We start from the raw sequence: 20,607 nt of genomic DNA, 5'->3' as shown, positions 1-20,607 counted from the left end.
AACTAATTTAGTTTGAGACTGTTCCTCTAAGTCTGGGAATGTTTCATTGGTTATCATGACCACATTAGCTGCTTGTTTAAAGCAACTATTTGTTACTTTTTTTTCTCAAGAGGGAAAGAGGTATTTATACAAATTGATGAGATTCCGCCCCCCCCCCCCCCCCCCCCCCCGAGCTGCTGCTTCCCCAGGCTGAACTCTATCATCTTTTTGGCCCTCTGTTGGGCTGTCTTCAGTAGCTCCATGTCTCTTGTAGTGGAAGCCCAGAGCTGGACCCAGCACTCCAGGTCTAACCTCACTAGTGCTGAGCAGAGGGGAAGGATCACGTCCCTCAGCCTCCTGGCAATGCTTTGTCTAATGCAGCCCAGGATACCATTCCCCTTCTTTGTGGCAAGGTCATGTTGCTGGTTCATGTTCACCCTGGTGTCCACCAAGACCCCAGGTCCTTTTAGTGCCAAGCTGCTTTTCAGCCTAGTGGCATCTTTGTGACATGCTCAGTTGCGGGCTGGGAACTAAGGACACTGCATTCAGGAATTGAAGCAGCCCAGTTGCTGGTTAAGACACAGTTTTTGTGTATGTCCTGGAGCATAGGCAGTGGTACTTTAAATGAAATAGTAAGTGTAGGGCATTCCTGGGTATTTTTTGGTATGCCTACAAGAAGTGCGTTAGTACCTGGTAATTTAGTACCTGAAAAGAAGTAAAATATAATTCTTTGGAAGAATAGCTATAGCTGGAAGAGAAAAAATGTTTCCTTTGTCATTTTCTAATCAGAAATCAACCTGACCTGGAAGCATAAATTGAAGATAAACTTCTGTTAAGATAGTTTTGTCTTCACAATTCAAGGTGAAGCAGAACTTTCTCATGTACATCAGCATTTCTCTGTATAATTTGCTAAGAAAGGGGCTGGATGACAAGTATGTAGTTGCTCCTGCCAGTCTTCCTCTTTGTTCCCAGTAAAATTCATCAACTTTGCTTCTAGGTAAGTCCTTTCAAGTCTCAAGAAGAGGTGAAAACTTGTACGATTTTCAGTCTCATCACCAGTCTTAATGAAACTGCATAATTGAAAAGCTGTCATCTTTCTTCACTGATCTTGCTGACAGGAACTCACGTTGATCAGGTAGATTTTAATATTACCAGATCAATAAATGCTCCCATTCAGGATTTCTATATCATTCTATGGTACTTCAAGACAGCAACTAAACCATCTCTTGATTTTTTTCCCTTTGGTGCTTTTGATCATGAGTAGTTTGTATTGTGATTACACACGAACATGTTTGAGTGCTCAGTCACACGCATGTTGCAACCCTGCAGGCATACAAAGTATGCTGTGAAGCTTTTGTTATGGACACAGCTCTGATAACCTTGCCTGTTGTTTCACTTCAGTTTGCTTTTCCTGTACAAACATGATCCCATTGTAGCCTGGGCAACTGAAGACACTGACGTATTAGTGTGATGGGACACAAATGTGAGGCTGCAGGTGATCGGTATTATTCTGGCAATCTTGAATGAATCCAGTTACCTATAGTCTTGGTACAGCAGCATGGGAGTATAGCACATTACCAATTTTTTAATGCAAAGCTGGTCAAAATAGAAGCAATGTCTTCAACGAACTTGCAGGCAGTAGAACCAAGTCTGTATTTGCTTTCACTGTGGATAGTTTGTAGTGGTCTGGTGTGGTTCCAATTTCACCTGATTCGTGTGCACCACTAATGCTGCATCCACTTACCTTTTCTTAGCCGCTCTTGATGATATGTGCCATAGCTGCACTCTGCATTTGTTTGCAGTGTTGAAAAGGGATTTTTTTTGCATGTGTTACCTAATTTCATTTCTGCAGTTTAAATCAGATCAAGTTCTCATCCAAATCCATCCATTCCAACCTTTATCCAGCAGCCCGAGATCTCCTTTCTCCATGTCTCTCTCTGTGACTGGCTCATGTCAGTCACTTGAAACACCAGTTGTGTCCTCTTCCACTGTGCTGCATTTGCCTCTCTCTGGGCAGTGTCTCAGCCTCTGTGTTCAGCACAGTGCTTGTTTGATCAGTGTCTTTTTCTTTGTTTCAGGTGAAATGCTTGTTCTCTGGGCTCAGGCTTGTACCAGCCATTTCCATTGGGTGGGCAATGAGCTGATACCACCTTTGCTGGCCCCTTCTGTTCCCAATAAACCAAGTGCTTGGACTGGAGTCAGGCCTTGGTGGATGCTGTTCATTCCTCGGTGTGTGTTCATGGTGTCCAGGAGGTCATTCTGAGTGGGCACAACCCCCCTTTTTGGCTTTAAGACACATGGCTCTGCAAGCTTTTTTAATCATCTGAGTACAGCTTGAGAATTGCTCTTGGCTGACATGAGCACCGGCAGATTGCTTCAGACAGAAGTGACTGGAGGTGCACGGGATGGGAGCACGGGGCTTTGCTGCGCTGCCAGAATGCCTATACTCTCTCTCTCTCTCTTTTTTTTTTTTTTCCTAATTTAATTTCCATGTATGTACTTTTTGCATGTTTGTGTTTTCGTTCTTGAGGGGAAAAAAATCTACCTTCTGCAGTACAAGGAGGCTTCTCCTGTATTTCTTACTTCCTGTATTCCAGGAATGTGCAGCTAAGTCACCACCAGGCAGAAGTCACCGCCAGGCAGGCACCCAGTGCTCTGAGCCACCCAGGCAGCCAGGGGCAGTGCTCCCTGCGGAAGCTACTGCTCTTCACACAAGTGTTTTGGATGGTGCCTAACCAGAATGAGACAACCAGACTGGCCAACCGTCTTTTGCACTCTACTTTTGACAGCTAACGTGGTTTTAACACTTATTGTGATACTGCCTGTAGAAGATAAGAATGTGTAGTTTCTGGGGAGGGTGGCTGTAGTTCTGGTGTTTTCCTAGCAATGAAGCATTGCATGAAGTGCATTATACTCTATAGAAACAGGTCATACCAAGCATTCAGTTGTCCTTTACTTGAGTTAAAATGTTCAAAAATGTGAAATTTGAGATCAATCCGTGGCTAAGCCATTTATCACCATATACTAGATACATACTATGACAAAAGATGAAATCCTTTTATATATCATCTTTGTGGGAATCCATTTCTTCTCCCCAGCAAATCTGTCATGAGCAAGTTGATTCACAGATCTCAGGAGAGAGTTTCATAAACATGTTACCCTCCTATGATTGTTTAGCTTAACAGAGATATGTCTTACAATTTTCTGCATTTAACTTAACTGCAAGATATAAATCAACAACCCCCCCCCCACCTTCTTAAATCTATTTTCATTTTCTCTTGCTTAGATCATACCTCCAAATGTGGTATGAAATGTTCTCTGACCCGTGCAGGGTTGTCATAAACTGCAAGGGTCTTTTTTCAATCTTACTGTGCATGGTTGTATCTCACTGTGCCATCAGCCTTTTTGAGAGCCAGGCAGTTTTTGAGACTTTGATTCATTTAGGTTCAGGCATCTGAATTGTAATGTCAGGTCTGATCTTGTCGGTTAGATTTCTCTGCTGGTAAATGGAGTGGAGGAAAGGTATGTATTGGTGTTACTCTTCCATTGCTCTCAATGACTAATTCAGACTTGCTGCTGAAATGGCTGAAATTAATCAAGGTGAAATCTATCCTTCCTGTCAAATGCAGGTTGCTGTTTGTGTTTTATTGGATTCAAGGGATGCTCTCTGGGCTTTTGTTTCTCATTTAAGCTTGACAGTTACAATGATTCTTTTCTTTTTCCAGGGTGACTGTTGGATCTGTATGGAGCTCATGTCTACCTCGTTTGATAAGTTTTACAAATATGTATATAGTGTATTAGATGATGTTATTCCAGAAGAAATCCTAGGCAAAATCACTTTAGCTGTGAGTATTTTGTTAAACTTTTTTTTTAAAGCTGATTTGAAATATTCAGATCTCTCTTACTTGCTTGTAAAAAAAAATTGCTTGATATGCATGCAGTACAACTTCTGCTGTTACATCGTTTCAGAGTTTTAACGAACCTTGAGAGTATTCTAATTTTAGCATGACATAACACATGATAGAGAAGCAGGTCCTGGCATCTGTAATCTGTATGCAGAGGCCCCAGAATTTTTATTCTGAGCCCCAGAAATTTGGGAAGGATTGCTTGCTGACTGTGGGCAGGAGGGGCAGCTCTGTAGTGGGGCAGCTTGTGCCTCTGCTGCAGGCTCACAGCTTGTGGCACTGAGATGGCGTGGGGATGTCAGCAAAACCTTGTCAAATGACATGACTTGCCTTTCCAGACAGCTTTCCTGTAACAGCGGGAGGGCTAGGGCACTGACAGGACCTGAGCACACTGTGAGCCCTGTGTTTGGGAGGGGCTGTCAAGGGGCTGCATCTGCAAGTAGTCCTTTTGTTATCCTGCAATGCTGCTTAGCAAGACCATGGGTGGCAGGAGCCAGGTGCCAGACAGAGGTGGCTTTCCTGGAAGCTAGGTGCAGTTTATCTCATCCCAAGGATTTATCTAAAATCAATGAACTGTCTCCCCATCTCACGTTTGTAAAGGGAAAAGGGGGTTGAGCATAGCCAGGAGAGGTGAACCCTACTAAGCTTGTAGGCGTAGGTTTCTGGTCTAAGTTGCATGCTCTCTCTCTGAAGTCAGTGGGAAGAGGTTAGTGTCTCTGTATAGGAGCCGGGTTCCTATCTCATGGCACTTCAGATGGTCAAGTGAAGTGAGGTGAGTCCGATCCCAGGTATCTGAGCACACCCCTGCTCCATCAAGGCCGTTGTCTCCCCAAGGTCCTCTGGCATTGGATTGTTTCATGTTCTGTGTATGTGTATTCCTCCAGTAGTGAAGTGAAGGAATTATTTTCTAAGTGAGGGTACCTTTAAGAAGCCCTTAAGAATTATATTTGGCTCTGCCAAAATGAACCCTTGGTTGTCTAAACACAAGGGTAAGTTTTGGCCCTGCAAAAAAAAAAGCTTTTGGTCTTGGATTGTGGACAAAAGGGTGTTGAAAGGTATCCTGAAACTTCTGTCCTGCTGCTGCCCCTGAAACTCTGTCACGTCCATTGGATCTCTGGTAAACTGAGCCACTCCAGTCCAGAGAAATCTCTTGTGGCATTGAGCAAAGGCTCTTAAAATGCAGGTGGCTTCTTCAGCAGGTGGAGAACATGATTGTTGTTTTCTTCATCTTAACCTGGAAGTCCTGGTCCATTAAAAATTTTTATCACAGAGGCTGCCAAAGTTTTTAATTATGTAAATGCTTGAACACAGGGTTGTGCGAGCAGGAAGGAGTGTGCACATTGGAAAATGCAAGCAGGAACAGGAAGATTTTTATTGCTAGACTTTGTCTTCCCACAACTTTGCAGAACTTAGCAGCTCAACATGAACATCCTATTGCCATCATCATTAAGACAATCTTTTGGCCATCTATTTCAATGTTTTATTCAATAGAAGTGAAATTAATTAATGTTGATCTTTCAGCTGTTTTCTTTTGTTGTGTTTTTAAATTATCTTATATACCAGGCTCTCTGAATATCTTTTCCACTTGATGGTGAGTGGGTGAATCAGAACAGCCTTATCTGCTGCTCCTCACGCCACTGACATGAGGAGCTGCTGCTCAGCCAGTGGAATGGGAACAGCAAAATAGGGCATTTATTATTTACTGGAAGAGTACAGCGTAGGGCTTGAAATAAGTTCTTACTGAAGATAATTAATATCTGAAATTGCTTAACTTCATCTCTTGCTTCTGTCTCCCAAAGTGTGATCTTTCAAGGTTACAAATGTTACGTGTTTTACTTAACCACTTCCCCTATTTTCTGTCACCTCTTTGCAGGAAAAACTATGAGAAAAATGTTTTAATAATCTATTTACAGCATTGATGTCTTTTCATATTTAATGTTTTTCCTCTCTTCTTGGAACTCCAACAATTTAATAATCACAGGAATCTTATGACGCTTGCTTATTTTTCTTCTGTATTTCTTTCCTAGACTGTGAAAGCACTAAACCACTTAAAAGAAAACTTGAAAATCATTCACAGAGGTAAGTTTGTATCTTTTCTTCTTGCCTCCCAAAATAATTACAAGAATTTTAATCAGCCTTTGCATCAAGTCAAAATGTAACTTGCATGGGTACTGCCACAGGTGTGAGCATTGGAAAGCAAACAGATTCTGCACAGGTGGTGGCTGTTTCACTGCTCCTCCAACCTGTGTTTTTCCATACCAAGACTGTTGTAGTGGTATTTGAGGGTTGTTGGGTGTCTGCCTTTACCTCTGGGCACACAACCTGTTTGGGGCAGGCTCCATCTCCTGCTGCTGCTGATCGGAACCTGAGGTGATGAGCACGCCATGTTGTTTCCTGCCTGTCCCATGCCAACGCCATGCACAGCATTCGCTACTGGTGCTGATTCTGTGCAGCTGCTGTTTTTGAAATTGAAACATCAGGCCGTGACTTAACAGTTTAAATTTCTTTCCCTTACAGATATCAAACCTTCCAATATTCTTCTGGACAGAAATGGAAATATTAAACTCTGTGACTTTGGCATTAGTGGACAGCTCGTAGACTCCATTGCCAAAACACGGGATGCAGGGTGCCGACCATACATGGCGGTGAGTGGGATGTGTGAGGTTGCTGGCATGCTCATATGCAGGTTACTATCCCCCTTCATCAAGCCTAGCACAGCATGACTGACCAAAGTACTAGCTTGGTTCAAATGGGGTACCAGAAGAAACCAAACTCTAGAGTAAGGGCTGTTGCTGGCAGTGTCAGCAAAAACATCCAGGCAGTGGCAAAGCAACCAAATTCCCTATTTTTTTTTTTTTTTTAGCTGGGTTCTTCTGCTGCTGCCAATGCTGCAGTTGCACTGGAACAGAGAGCATTTCTGTATCTTGCAGAGGCACCCATTCATACTCCAAAAAACAGCACAGTACGGAGGGGAAGGCAGTGCAATTTGGGTGTGAGGGTTTCTTAGTCTTCAAGAAATCCATTTATTATGGTAAGATGATATCATAGCAGTGATTGCAGAGTAAAATCTTTCAGAATTATAGTGATTTTTGAAAACCACTTTATTTCCAAAGTATGCCATAACTTAATTCCAGGAAAATGTAATTCTGGAGAGTAGCAGTAGTGGAACAGCAGCATGGAAATTGTTTGGTCTGAGCTATGGCTCCTGTGAGTCTGTCCTGCTTGCTTCCCTGTATCTCCCAGCGATAAAAGCTGTGGTTGTGATTTTCAAAGCTGTCTGAGGGTTCAAATACTTCTGTACATCTGGCTGTTTTGAAAATGCACTTTTGGGTTTCACCTGAGCTGAATTTTGAGGAGTGGCTTGTGTCTGAGCTGTTTATCTGCTGGTGCAAATATAACTATTTCCAGTGACTGTTTAACTCTGATTGCTCTACCTTATGTCTCAATATGCTAAAAAATGCTATGTTTTCTGGAATTGAACTTTGGCAGCGGTAGTTAAAGACAACTTATGAGGGAGAGAGATTTTTATTTTTTATTTTATGGTGCACATCTGGTCTAGGTAACTGCTCTCCTATGGCTTTTCCTGGCACACCATGGTCAGATAAAACCCGTTTGCCCTGATTCTGATCTGTGCAAACAGAGTCAGAGCTCTTGAGCTTTGGTCTGGATGGAAAAGTACCGATGAGTTCTGTTGTTGGAAACCACTGCTGTGGCACAACAAAGCGTGTGCAAGTTCCAGAACTACCTAACTTGGTGACATGGGGCACTTTGTTTAAAGACCTGTAGGGTCTGGAGAGAGGACAGGGGCGTCTCCTCTCTGAGTACTTTCGGCAACTGTATGGAGGTCTATGCAGAGAAGAGGATCAGTTGGAGCTGCACAGTCAATTGTGTTCATGGGGAATGTGATTCTAAGGGCAGAAGCAGAGAGTAGTGCTCCAGGATGGGACTGGAGCCAGTGCAGAGGCTGTGATAACCTGCTCTGAGGATGAGTATTCACCCCTCATCCTGTGGGCAGTTCTGGTAGCATTGCTTAATGGAGTTAGGAATACTGTTGACTTTTCCCTATCCTCTGAGGTGTGCATCAGTTCTGTAAATACAGGTCTTGAAAACTTGTTCTCCCCTTTTCCCTCACAAATTCAGTGGACTATAATTGCAGGTATTAATGTTCCCACTTTTTCTTAAAACCATGGGTAGGTGGTTAGTTTTGTATAGACTGTTGGTTTAGTCACTACATGACAATTACTAGTGTGTTTGTAAATAGCTGTGCTTCTTCATTTCCCTTGGGACTTGGGTGGGTGGTTGATAACATCTTAATTTTCCTCCTTGTCCATATGCACTGTGTTCTTTGTGCACCTCTGTCACCAGCTCCAGACTGGGTTGCACTTTTCAGCAAGCAAAAATGTTTCAATTCAGTTTGTGTTTGTAAGAGCATTAGCATGGTATACAGTTTGTGGGATGAGCCAGCAGCTGGCACCTGGTGTGGGAGACTGCTGGCCTCTTCTCTTCTCTGCAGACACAGTGACTCCTCTCTAAGTACATGTACCAGTTGTACTTCCTGGTACAGTTCCATGTACCAGGAAGCCTTGGAAATGGGGAGATGTCCCCAGCAGGCAGATGCAACTGCCAGTTCTCTTATCTACACCAGCAAAAACTGATGGCTGTAGTGGTGCTGGCTATACCTGGGAGTGAGTCAGGCCAGTCACACTCCTTTCAAAGGGAAAGTAATTGGCTTTAGTGCAAAATAGGTAAAGGCTACTGTAGTGCCACAGTGTAACTGTATTCAGACAAGACAGGTCTAATAATGGCTGCTGGATGATACTCTGTGATGATGAGAGTAGGTTGCTCTGCAAGGGCTCCTTGGCACTTGCAGTAAGTAATTCTTGTAGTATGAGCACTTGCACATCTAAGGAACCTGATAACACCATGCTCACTGGAGCCGGGTCTCCATGTAGGCATTGATAACAACATTGGATGTCTCCCAGTTTGGCTGGGAGCAGTCTGATCAGGCAGTAGGAGCCACATCCAGATACTAAGCAAATTCTTTGTGTTTTAACCAAAATTGTTAGAGCTGTCACAGAAAGCAGCATGTCAACCTTGGAGCTGCTAGTTCTGGAAAAATTGTTTTGCTTTTGACTTTAAATTTCCATTTGACATTGTATTGAAATAACAAGCCTTGTGTTCTCTGAAAGAAAGAAAGACTGGAGCCTCCCTGTTGTCCCAGGATAGCAGGACTGTCCCCTAGGGCAGCTCAGGCTGTTTGTGTGGACAGCGTGATGCTGAGTTCTCCCAAGACCCGTGTTGGTGTCAGCACTGTGGACTTGCTCTAGGTGAGGTTTCACAGTGTGGTCATGCCAGCCTTACAAGCTTTTACCAGCAGGGGAGAGGTGGCTTTTGGGTATTTCCTGGTCCTCCTGACTGCTGCTCCTGCTTCTCTTCTGCTACATTGCTCTTCTGAGCCATGGAGAGCCAGTTCAAGGATTAGTAGTTATAAAGCAGACCTTACAAGAAAGGAGACAGAATATTTCTTATGCAGTTGGTTTGTTGAGAAGATGCAGAGCCTGAATGGTGGCACAAAGGAGGATAGAGGAGGGTGTTTGTGGGAAAGGAGAGCCTGACTGCCCTGTCAGTGGTGAGCAGCTCTTGGTCAACTTCACTCTGCTGCAAGATCAGTCCCCTCTGGTCTGGTCCTTCAGCTTTGTTTCCAGAGCAGCAGCGCCTGAAAATTTTATCAAGTAGCCCTGCCTCCCTGGTGGGCCCTGCATTATCTGCTAGTGCAGCTGATGGTTCTGATTTGGGCCGGAGGAGGAGACTTTAAGTGCCATGTTGAAGCTGACAGTCTGGGGCTTTTCACCTACTTTTCACCATGATGCTCAAGAGATCCCAGTTTTTGTGTCAGAGGGGAGTGATGAGACAAAACTGGAAGCAGCTATGGAGGTGAGGATCCTGACAGTGTGTGGTCAGATGTCCTGCCCTGTCCTGCTTCTCTGGGACCTCTCTCAGGACAGAGATATGACTGTCTCATGAATGTCCTCTGTCCCTCAGGTCCTCTTCCCAGGTCTCCTGGAGCTGCCCTCTGCCAGCTGTGGCTGAGTGGTGGCACCCCATGTTGCTTCTCCCACCCTTCCCAAGCTATTGAATTGAGGGCCGTGCACAGAGCTGCGTGGCAAGGGGTATACAGAGCAGCCTTCTTGGTGCTAATGCTTGTCCCAGCAACAGTGCTTCTGCTTGTCCCGCATGTGCATGGTTAGATGGTAAGTGCAAAACTCAAGCACTGCAGTGCCACTGCGGAGCAGCACACAGGATGTGCTGCTGTCCTCACTCTCCTATGGGAAAGGTGGGCGTCACTGCTGGGGCTGGCCTCTGTGTCCAGGAGGGCCCGCGTCCCCACCTTTGGATGGATCGTACAGAGTTTGGCCATGCACAGAAAATGAAGAATTCCTGAGACAGGCAACAAAGCTGTCTCTGTGCCATGCTCCCTGAGCCTCCCTGTGGATGTGGAAGGAGAAGCTGTGGGGATGGAGCAGCTTGGGGTAGAACCCGTTCACCTGGGCAGAGCTCAAGCAGAAGCCTGCATTTCAGCTTTTCATTCCTGACCCAGTGCCAAGGTTTTCATCGAGCTTGGTCATTCATTTAACTGAACAGGCAGCCTGTTGGTTTGACTTCATGCAGCTAAAGTCCTTTTGGATGCTCGAACTGTGCTGTGTGTTGGATTTTTTTTTTTTTTTTTTAATCTGAAACTCGGCACCCAGCCACAATTTTTATGACTGAGAAAGCAGATTTGAAGGGAAACTGTGAGACATGTGGCACCGTCCCTCTGCACACATCACAGGCTGGTTCCACACTGCTCTAAGCGTAGCAAATGCCTGGGAAGATGCCTAAGCTCTGAGCGCAGCTCTCTGAGCTCATGTGCTGCTGATGTCAAACACATCCTTCAGTGGTTTTGGCTGAGAACATGTCTCTGCTTACTCATTCATAAGCTAAAATTGTCCGTGAGGTTCACCCAGTGTGGGACTTCTCCCGTCCAAACTTAGCTCCTTACATCATGCAGTGCAGAGCCTGTGTGGAGCAGCCTCCACTGCGGAACTGAGCCCACGTTCTTTATCCTCAGATAAAAGACAGAGCTTTATTCTCTGTCCTGCAAGGGTTACAGCATGAAGGACTTCCCACCTCGACCCTTCAGCCGCTCATCTGCACAGGCAATTGGTTTACCCATGTTTATACCTGGGTAAATGTGCTAGCACCTGTGTAAGCAAATCACTTGGCCAGGATGTGAGTTTCATGGAGGAGAATATTGAAAAGGAAAAGGTAATTTTGGCCACCAGGATTTACATGGAAAGTGCTTAAAAAACAGGTTTGGGAGATCTTTGCCCTTGGAAGGCATCAGAGGTTGCTGAGTGGAGCTTGTGTCATCAAGCAAAGAGGAGGCAGGAGACAGTCTGATCCATGTTCCTGGCTGGTGAGCACAGCTGGAAACAGCGGACAGCTTCTGCTCTGCGTAGGGCGTGGCTGGCTGGGCTGGCCCTAGAGTAGCTCCCTACTGTCTTGTTTAGCCATAGGAAAGGCTGATTCAAAGCCACACATAGAAAGACAAGATCAGTGGAGCAGTGAAGCTGCAGAGAGGTATGGGTCTGGCTCCTCGGGGGGGGTCAGGCGTGGGCAGGGGCAGCGAAGGGAGAAAGAAGGATTACACAGCTCCCAGCTCTGTAGGTGTGCTTCTCTCATTGTCCCTGAGCTGTTTGGTTCTTGCTGCTTGTGTGGTTGAGGCTGGCAAAGCGCCCTATTCAGGAGGACCATGGGGATAGTGCAGGAAGTCTCTCCACTCCAGTGCTGATCCTCTTCCTACCGAGAGCACGGCACTAGCTGAGGGGCTGTGAGATGTGGTTGACAGCACCAGGCTACCCCAGAGATTACCTTGGCACTGAGGTCTAGGCACAGCCAAGTCCAGCCATCACTTTCTCCACCTGTTTCCTGCTGCAGTGTCACCCTGGGCAGCAGAGCAGGCAGGACACAAGGGCAGTGTCTGCTCCGGGGTGTTGCTGGAGCTGGGCACGCAGCCTCCACCCTGCATGTCTGCAGTGTTTTGAGCCCTCAGAGGCTGACCATTCTTCTGTGTTGTCTCTGAAAAATGGCACATGGAGAGGCAAGCAGGGCTTGGCATTGCTTTCTGGAGAGTGCAGTTCAGCTGGGCATTGACAAGGTTGGGCACATGGACCAGGGTTGGCGGGTCCCAGCTCCTGGAGCTGTGGCAGGCCATGGCCTTCAGTTCAATTTTTGACTGAGGTATATATTTCATTCTGTCTTGTCGTAGGTTTTAGGCCATTTTTCTGAGATTGCCTTCAATCTGAAATAGTAGCTTGAATCTTGCGAAGTCCTCCATGTCTTGGCTGCACAGAGAGGGGGCACAAGTCCATTTGTGACACTGGCATCAGCCTGCAATGTTCCTCTAAGTCTGTTCATTTAGTACCAGACACTCCAGAACTTGTGGAGTGCAAAAGCTCCTGATTTCCCATAGTATGAGAAGGATCAAGGTTAGAGCTAGTGGTGAGGGCACTGCTCTCCAGGTGGAAATTTTCATGGATAGTGAGAGCAGAAGTTGAGCTGACTGAATGCAGATGGGGAATCCTCTCGATCCTGCACTCACACCAACAGGTCCTGGTTGAATGGAGGAGATCTTTTAGAGATCAAGTTGGCTCAAATTGGTCGTGACTCCAGTCTGAGTAACCACACAATGCTGATGACCATCTGCATTTTGTTGAACTTGGTTTCTGGTTCAAATGTCCATAACTTCATCTCTGAACACTACCTCTTGTCTCCCTATTCTACTGCTTAAAGTGTCCTCCAGGATCAGAAGTCTTCCTGTTGCTTTCTGCTGGACTCCTCTTCTTTCCTGCATGTGTTCAAAGGTAAATCATTGAGACCAGAAAAGTAACAGCTCATGGCAATTCAGCCTTAATTACTTCAAGGATTTCTAAAACATCCCCACCAAAATAGCAGTCTCTCAGTGATATTCTGTGATGAAATTACTTAGCCGCGCTGAAGCAGTACTTTACAGCCCTCCAAAACTGCTGCCTCTCCAGAGCTTACCTCTGTGAATCCAGTGAAGTTCTTATAAGCAGTGGAGGGGATGGCATTGAAGGGTTGCATCAAGCTCTGGGATACTTAGCTGTGGACTTCCAGAACAACACCAGATGAAGAAGCCCTCCAAAGTTTCTGTCCTGCTTTAAAGATGCCTTTTCAGGTGTCAGAGAATCCATAGTGCACTTGAAGTGGTCCTGGTCATTAATTACACTCCTAATATAGTATTTTTAATGAGCAAGCCTTGTTTTAATGGATGGGCATGGTCTTCTGTTTCTACTTTGTCTGAAGAATTTATGAGTCTTTTTCTTGCCACAGCCTCTTTCTCCAGCAGGTACTTTCTGACTGATGAAATCACCTCTTAAGCTGTTCTTTGAGGAGATTAAGAGACTGAACAGTTTATGTCCTTAAGGCAGATTGGATTGTAGTTAATGTCTATGCTATAAGCCCTCCAGGTTTTTTGCATCCATTTACAAATGTAGACCTTGAAGACAAACAAAATTCCAGCAGTTGTCCCCTTTCTGGAGTATACAATGAGAGGAGGTGTTCCTAGTGCATCACTCAGCTGCATGCCTTTAATCATGATGCTCCTCTGGGATTTCATACTCCCCGTTTTTCTAGGATCATGTCTGTCACTCCAGAGTGCTGTTTTTTCTGTTTCTGGTTGAATGAGTCAGCATCCAGTCAGAGCCCAACTTACCAAGCAGCTCAGCTCACACTTGTTCTTCAGGAGCACTTATTTATCACACAATATTTTAATGATTTAACAATGTTAATTATGTATTTTCTGTGATATCATTAGCCATAGGCCAAGGAAAAGTACCTTTGAGGTCCCATTATAAGTCCTGTCTTTCCCACAGAATAGGGTCCCCTTAAACTCTTGGACACTTATCAGTTAAGCCATTTACTAATGCAAATTATTGAAGCTTGTTTAGCAGCTGTCCAGCTAATGCGCTGTACTAGTCCAAGTTTATGACAGCCACGTTTACCTTTTTTAACAAGATAATGGTCATAAAGAATATACTGTGTGAAGCCCAATAAGGTCTCACTGGGCTCATAAACATTCCTGCCAATTTTTCTGTGTCCAGTGAGTGTCCCCTGTGCACCAGTCCCTTGCTGTCCTGGGATCTTCCTGCTACTGAGATCGAGGAATTCAAACTCCTGTTAGAAAAGCCAACTTGGGAGGAGATGGTAATCCCATGCGAACGGAAACCAGTGTCTCCACCTGGAAAATGTTGCTGGAGAAGTTTTTAAATGAAACATTCTCTCAGAGTAAATATGTAAAGGAAATAGGAGGGGAGGAAAGGCCGTTCTCTAGAAACATGATCTCTGCTGATAATCTCTTTGCAGCCACGGGGTTCATGGCTGACCTGGGCGAGGGGGAGGGAAAGGAAATCAAAGAACAGAGGGGATTTGGAAAGGAATGTCTGAAATAAAAAGTTAAAGCATGGATAAATATTTTGGCTGAAGTATTTTTTGACAATTGAAGTATTTTTTGACAATGATAATACTCTTACCTGCTATGTAGTTTTTTTTTTTCATCAAGAAACGTAGAAAGCTTTACCCAGAGCTGTGTTCCTACTGGGATCCTAGAGATAAACTGAGGAGCAGGAAGAAGCTGCTTGTCCACAGCCATGCAGCGATGAAGGCAGAAGAAGAAGGCCTCTTCTCTGCTCCCCTATCAGCTGTTCCACCCATCACTGTCATGTTGCCTTTGCTCTGCTATCTCACACTCCGCCTGAGGAGCCCTGTCTTCTGCTGCATCCAGACTAGGCTGCTGTGTAGGATGTTGCATGGACCCCTGTAATGCTCGGCTCTGTGATACAGATCCAGAGAAAACAAAGGGTTAATTGTTTTTTCATCAGTCACCTAGTACTGGGGAAGAGGGGTATAACCTCTGAAAAATTCAACTGGGTTGCCTCGCTGCTTGTGTGGATGACTCACATCTGTGTTCTTAGACCAAGGCTTTCACAGCACTGAGGTCACCTTCTGTGAGCTCCTGCATGCCTATGAGGAGATCCAGGAAGTTTATTAGGCTTTACTGCACATAAAAATTGAGATCCAAATGAAATCAGACACCTCAGCTCTTTAGCAGCCAGAATTAGGTGTCACCTAAGGGAGAGCCCCCTATACTTCCTGCAGAGCAGTAACATAGCCAGGAGGAGTGGCTGGAAGTCTGTCTTTCTGGAGCTCTAGCACTTTCCCTAGGTCTGTGTCTGGTCTGCTCAAGGATCAATGTAGCGAGTTCCCACGAGGACAGTCACTTCACAGAGCACCTCCTAGGAGGTGGTGGTCATGGTGGTGAGCTGTTGGTGAGCATCTCCCAGGGAGATGGGACATCAGGTTCCTCCTAGCCTTACAGGCTCTGATCTCCCAGCCCAGTCTGTAGAGAGGGCAGGGAAGGGGCTTCCAAACGTTTTATTCCTTTCCACGGAGGAAGTCTCAGTGAGCAGATAGGGGGCAGCTGCATGCAGGAGAGGCAGGTCTGAGAGCCCAGCAAGTCAGTGCCTCTTTGCCAGCCCTGCTTTGAGCCCACTGCTTGCTTCCTTGCTTGGGTTGTAGTGTAACACTGCTGCTGGCCCTCACACCATGCTCCAGTTGAGTGTGCGAGAGGCCCATGCAGGGGTTAGCCCTGAAGGAAGAGCAAGTTGCTCTTCACTGTAGGAATATTCATGAAAAATACAGCAATCTGAAAAGTGACAGCATTTTCCTTTACTGAATAGCAGAAGAATTTCCCAAACTAGTTATTTATGGTCCTGAAGATGCTTTCCATTGCTATTGCACAACACTACGGGCAGCTGTTCAGAAATGTTGCTGCCCTCCTTGCTGTGGCTTCTGCTTGGAGTTGGCCCTGAGAGCCGAGTTGCCTGGGCAGCGAGAAATGCTCCTGTCTGCGAGCACTTGCTGAGCTCCTTGTGGGGCACTGCCATCTAAATGAAATGTCATCTAAATGAAAAAGCCATGATAATGGAGTCATCACCATAGGGAAAATAGCATTTTTGTCTTGAGAGTTGCTGAAATCAATATATATATTTGATGTATTGGTTAACGCTGCAACAGATTAGGGGGTTTATGGCTCTTGTGTGCAAGACTCACATCCAGTCCCTTTCAGAGCACTGGAGGTCTTTTAACTCTCATTGGCCTGGGTTGTAACTCACTGTATGATTTGCAGCTGAATTTAGCACAGATAACTCTGAAGCTGCAGCCAGCACAATCCTGTTTCCAGATGTGCAGTGCTTTACCTTGCTCCCATCATCAACCAAAGCCAGGGAAGTCCCTGGACTTCATTTTTTTTTTTTTTTTTTTTTTTTTTTTTTTTTTTTTTTTCCCCATCGCGTGCTCTATGTTTGTGAGGAGATGATTTCCAATGGAGGCTGGCAGCTTCCAGCTTGCTACCATCTATTTCTGTAGTTGAAGGGGAGGGAACATTTATATCCTGTAGATTTTCTTCTACTTAGTGTATTGTAAAATTTGACCTCCTTCTGGTAGTTATTCACTCCTTGTAACTTTTTATTTTCTTTGCTTCAGGAGCATGTTGGCTTAAGAAGCAAGTAAGAGTATGTTCCATTCAGTTTAGTAACGTGCAGGCGGTTTTGAATTTGCATTGCATTTAGGGTAAAATTCCTTGGTTATATAACCAGTGAAAATCTAGTTCTGAGCTTCAAGAATTGTGTTTTCCTAGACATCATACTTTGCTCATCAGCGACATGGAACAGTTGAAGACTTTGGCGAGTTGTATGTGCATTTATTCTTGTCAAACCCCACATTACATGTATTTGCTTAGCTGGGGACTTGGAAGTGAGGGGAGGATCACTGCTTCCCACTTCTGCTCTTCAGTCTAGTTGTTGATGCTTATGCAGACACTGAAATGAAGGGAAAATCTATGTCGGTCTGTGCCCTTGTTTGATGCATTCATGCCCTGCTTCTTCATACCATCAGCACATCCAGTGGTTGACTGGATGTCAACTCAGCCATTTCCTTTCCTCACTTGCACTTGATGTTAGAAGGATATCCATGAAGAGCTGGATTTGTCTGCAGTTCTTGTTCTGGGTCCCTGGAGTGACTCACTCTCCCTCTTTTGGTGTTAATTGCTCCCATGTCGTCTACATGGAAAATTCCCAGGATTCTTTTTGCTCTGTATTTAGACAGGATTTTTTCTAGTCCATCCTGCTTTCCCTTTAACAGTGCCACTGCTTTATAGGGCCAAGTCCCTGTTGCTCCCTCCATTTGTACTCTGCTTGGTCATGGTAACAGGCTGCCTCTGTGTGGGTGCTTCAGACTCAGAGCTGTCCTCTACACAGCCAAGAGGTGCCCTGCAGTGTCCCAAACATGTCCAGCCTGATGAAAGACTGTCACAAGTGCCACCTACCTGACCAGTCCCTGTAATGCTTTTGCTACTTGACCCCCAACCCAGAATATCTCCTCTCCATGCAGTCCTATAATTCTTTGTGCTACACAAACTGTGAATTGTTAATTCAATTTGCGAATTGCTCTTGGTCTCCCACATGCTGCTGCACCACATTCTCTATTCATCAGCGGTATAGGAGTCCCATCACTGGCCAACATCATTTTACGTGGCCCTGTAGCAGCTGGTCCCACTGCCATTCCTGCATGGCAACATCTATCACATGGGTTGAGTATGAGGGCACCATGAAGGTGTGTTTGACACTTAAGAAGCAGTCTCTTATCACAAGGTTCACATGAAATGGCTCTGATGTGCATGGTGTGAATGCATGTGCCTGCTGGGGAATCCATCTTCTGTTGCCAAAATGCATATGGCCTGGCATAGCTAGCTGCCATGCCCCTGAAGAGCTGCTTCACTGTGGAGCAGTGGTCCGTAGTAGCCTGCAGTGCAGCTAGCACTGATACCGTGTCTGAAGAACAGGGAAGGGACAGTTTTAGCTGCTTCACAGCCTGTCTTCCTGCCTGTTGGAAGAACCCAGAAGGCTGGAGAAGCGTGCCACCACGATCTGTTAGGAGGGGATGGATGCAAGGAGAGGTGTGTGCTGAGGTAAAGCAGGACTAGTGTCATGGGGCTGCAGACACAGCAGTATGGCAACAGGCATGTGGTTGGGCTGGGACATGATTTCTCATAGCTGATGGAGTCAGGCTGTTCTTTTGTGTTCCCTGAGAGCAGTCATGCTGGAGAGCAGGCTGTCAGCAGACAAAGATGTTGGGGGTGTTGCAGGTTCATCATGTTGACTGCCTACATTGAGACTGTTGTGGTTTAACCCAGCCGGCAGCTAAACACCACACAGCCGTTCGCTCACCCTCCCCCCTCTCTCTGTGGGATGGGGGAGAGAAACGGGAAAGTGAAGCCTGTGAGTTGAGATAAAGACAGTTTATTAAGACAGAAAAAATAATAACAACAATAATAATAACAATAATGATGATAATAGTACTACTAATAATAATGTGTACAAAACAAATGATGTGCAATGCAATGGCTCACCACCCGCTGACCGATGCCCAGCCTAATCCCGAGCAGCCAGCCCCCACACCCTGGCTAGCCACCCCTATGTATTGTTTAGCCTGACGTCAGATGCTATGGAATACCCCTTTGGCTAGTTTGGGTCAGCTGTCCTGGGTCTGTCCCCTCCCAGCTCTTGCTGCACCCCCAGCCTGCCCGTTGGCAGGACAGAGCGAGAAGCTGAAATGTCCTTGGCTTGGTGTAAGCACTGCTCTGCAACAATTAAAACATCAGCATGTTATCAGCACTCTTCTTATCCTAATCCAAAACATAGCATTCTACCAGCTACTAGGAAGAAAATTAACTCTGTCCTAACCGAAACCAGGACAGAGACAGGGAAGGATAGACACAGCATCATCCGTGGGAGTGATTTATGAGAGAGTCACCGGAAACTCCTTCCATGACAGAAGGTTCCTGCCATGCCACATCTAATGCTGGCCTGTTGTTGATGCCGCATTCTTCCGTCTGCCTTCCTCCTAGCACTTTCCATTTGCTGTGTTTCTCGTGAATGTTTTGGAGTGCTGACAGAAATAAATCACAGAGAACACTGAATTGGTTAGACCCATTAGATGACATTACTTTCACATACTACTTTTGAGCTGAGTAGAAATCTGAGTTCCTCTTGTCCTCAAGCCTGAGTCTGAGCCAATGCTCTAAACACTCCCTGGCTCTTCCTTGAGATGTTTTACTTCTATCTGAAATGTCCAGTAGCTTCCTGAAATATACCAAGAGCATCCAAACCCTGAATGTTCACTGCTTGTCAACCCTTCCCCGGCAGGGACTGGGAACACATTTTCCATTCAAATCCTTGCCTCTTCTGTTTTCAAATAAATCCATTCCCCACTGTCTTGGCTTCAAAATGTTGGAGAAATTTTCATTTCATTTCTGTTCCCCATTTGTAAAAGAAAGGGATGCTTATAATTAATTGATTCTATTAATTCTGTATCAGCTGATTTAGTAGTCTGTTGATATGGTGGAACCAATATGAAACGACTGCACTCAACCAGCAAAGGTAGAATGCTGGGTTGTGAGCAGTTAGGTGTATGGATTTAATTGCAATATAAATAGGATTGACTTTGACTGAACTTGAAGGTGAACATATGAAGGACTGATGGTAGGTTTAAGAGAACTTCATTTGACCAATTTTATTAATTTGCATCCCCTCCCACCAGTATTACTGAAAAGTCCATCCCACATTTCCTCATGAATAGGAAGACCTAATAAATGAGGTTAAGACAAACAGAAACGTAACTAAAGGATAAGAAAGGAAAGGAAACTAGAGACCTGGGAGGGTGGGAAAGACATCATATCACAGAATCACAGAATCACAGAATTTCTAGGTTGGAAGAGACCTCAAGATCATCGAGTCCAACCTCTGACCTAACGCTAGCAGTCCCCACTAAACCATATCCCTAAGCTCTACATCTAAACGTCTTTTGAAGACTTCCAGGGATGGTGACTCCACCACTTCCCTGGGCAGCCTGTTCCAATGCCTAACAACCCTTTCAGTGAAGAAGTTCTTCCTAACATCTAACCTAAAACTCCCCTGGCTCAACTTAAGCCCATTCCCCCTCGTCCTGTCACCAGGCACGTGGGAGAACAAACCAACCCCCACCTCGCTACAGCCTCCCTTGAGGTACCTATAGAGAGCGATAAGGTCGCCCCTGAGCCTCCTCTTCTCCAGGCTGAACAAGCCCAGCTCCCTCAGCCGCTCCTCGTAGGACTTGTTCTCCAGGCCCCTCACCAGCTTCGTCGCCCTTCTCTGGACCCGCTCAAGCACCTCGATGCCCTTCTTGTAGCGAGGGGCCCAAAACTGAACACAGTACTCGAGGTGCGGCCTCACCAGAGCTGAGTACAGGGGGACGATCACCTCCCTAGCCCTGCTGGTCACACTGTTTCTGATACAAGCCAGGATGCCGTTGGACTTCTTGGCCACCTGAGCACACTGCTGGCTCATATTCAGCCGACTATCCACCATCACTCCCAGGTCCTTCTCTGCCAGGCAGTTCTCCAACCACTCATCTCCCAGTCTATAGCTCTGCTTGGGGTTATTGCACCCCAGGTGCAGGACCCGGCACTTGGCCTTGTTGAACTTCATGCAGTTGACCTCAGCCCATCAGTGCAGCCTATCCAGATCCTCCTGCAGAGCTTTCCTACCCTCAAGCAGATCAACACACG

General features: G+C 45.7%; 1 protein-coding gene across 5 annotated transcripts in view; it reads left to right on the top strand.

The window, feature by feature from the left end:
* MAP2K4 (mitogen-activated protein kinase kinase 4) overlaps window positions 1-20,607 on the top strand; it is a 102,815-nt gene that overhangs the window by 69,883 nt on the left and 12,325 nt on the right. For all 5 annotated transcript variants that reach the window (XM_084298709.1, XM_084298707.1, XM_084298710.1 and 2 more), the window contains 3 exons: window positions 3,705-3,824; window positions 5,912-5,963; window positions 6,402-6,529. In XM_084298709.1, the coding sequence (XP_084154835.1) occupies window positions 3,705-3,824; window positions 5,912-5,963; window positions 6,402-6,529 (300 nt within the window). The remainder of the gene's footprint in view (window positions 1-3,704; window positions 3,825-5,911; window positions 5,964-6,401; window positions 6,530-20,607) is intronic.

The sequence above is a fragment of the Netta rufina genome (assembly GCF_964035555.1).
Source record: "Netta rufina genome assembly, chromosome: 19".
Classification (NCBI taxonomy): domain Eukaryota; kingdom Metazoa; phylum Chordata; class Aves; order Anseriformes; family Anatidae; genus Netta; species Netta rufina.
The sequence above is the reverse complement of the archived record's forward strand: the minus strand, read 5'-3'. Positions and strand labels throughout refer to the sequence as shown.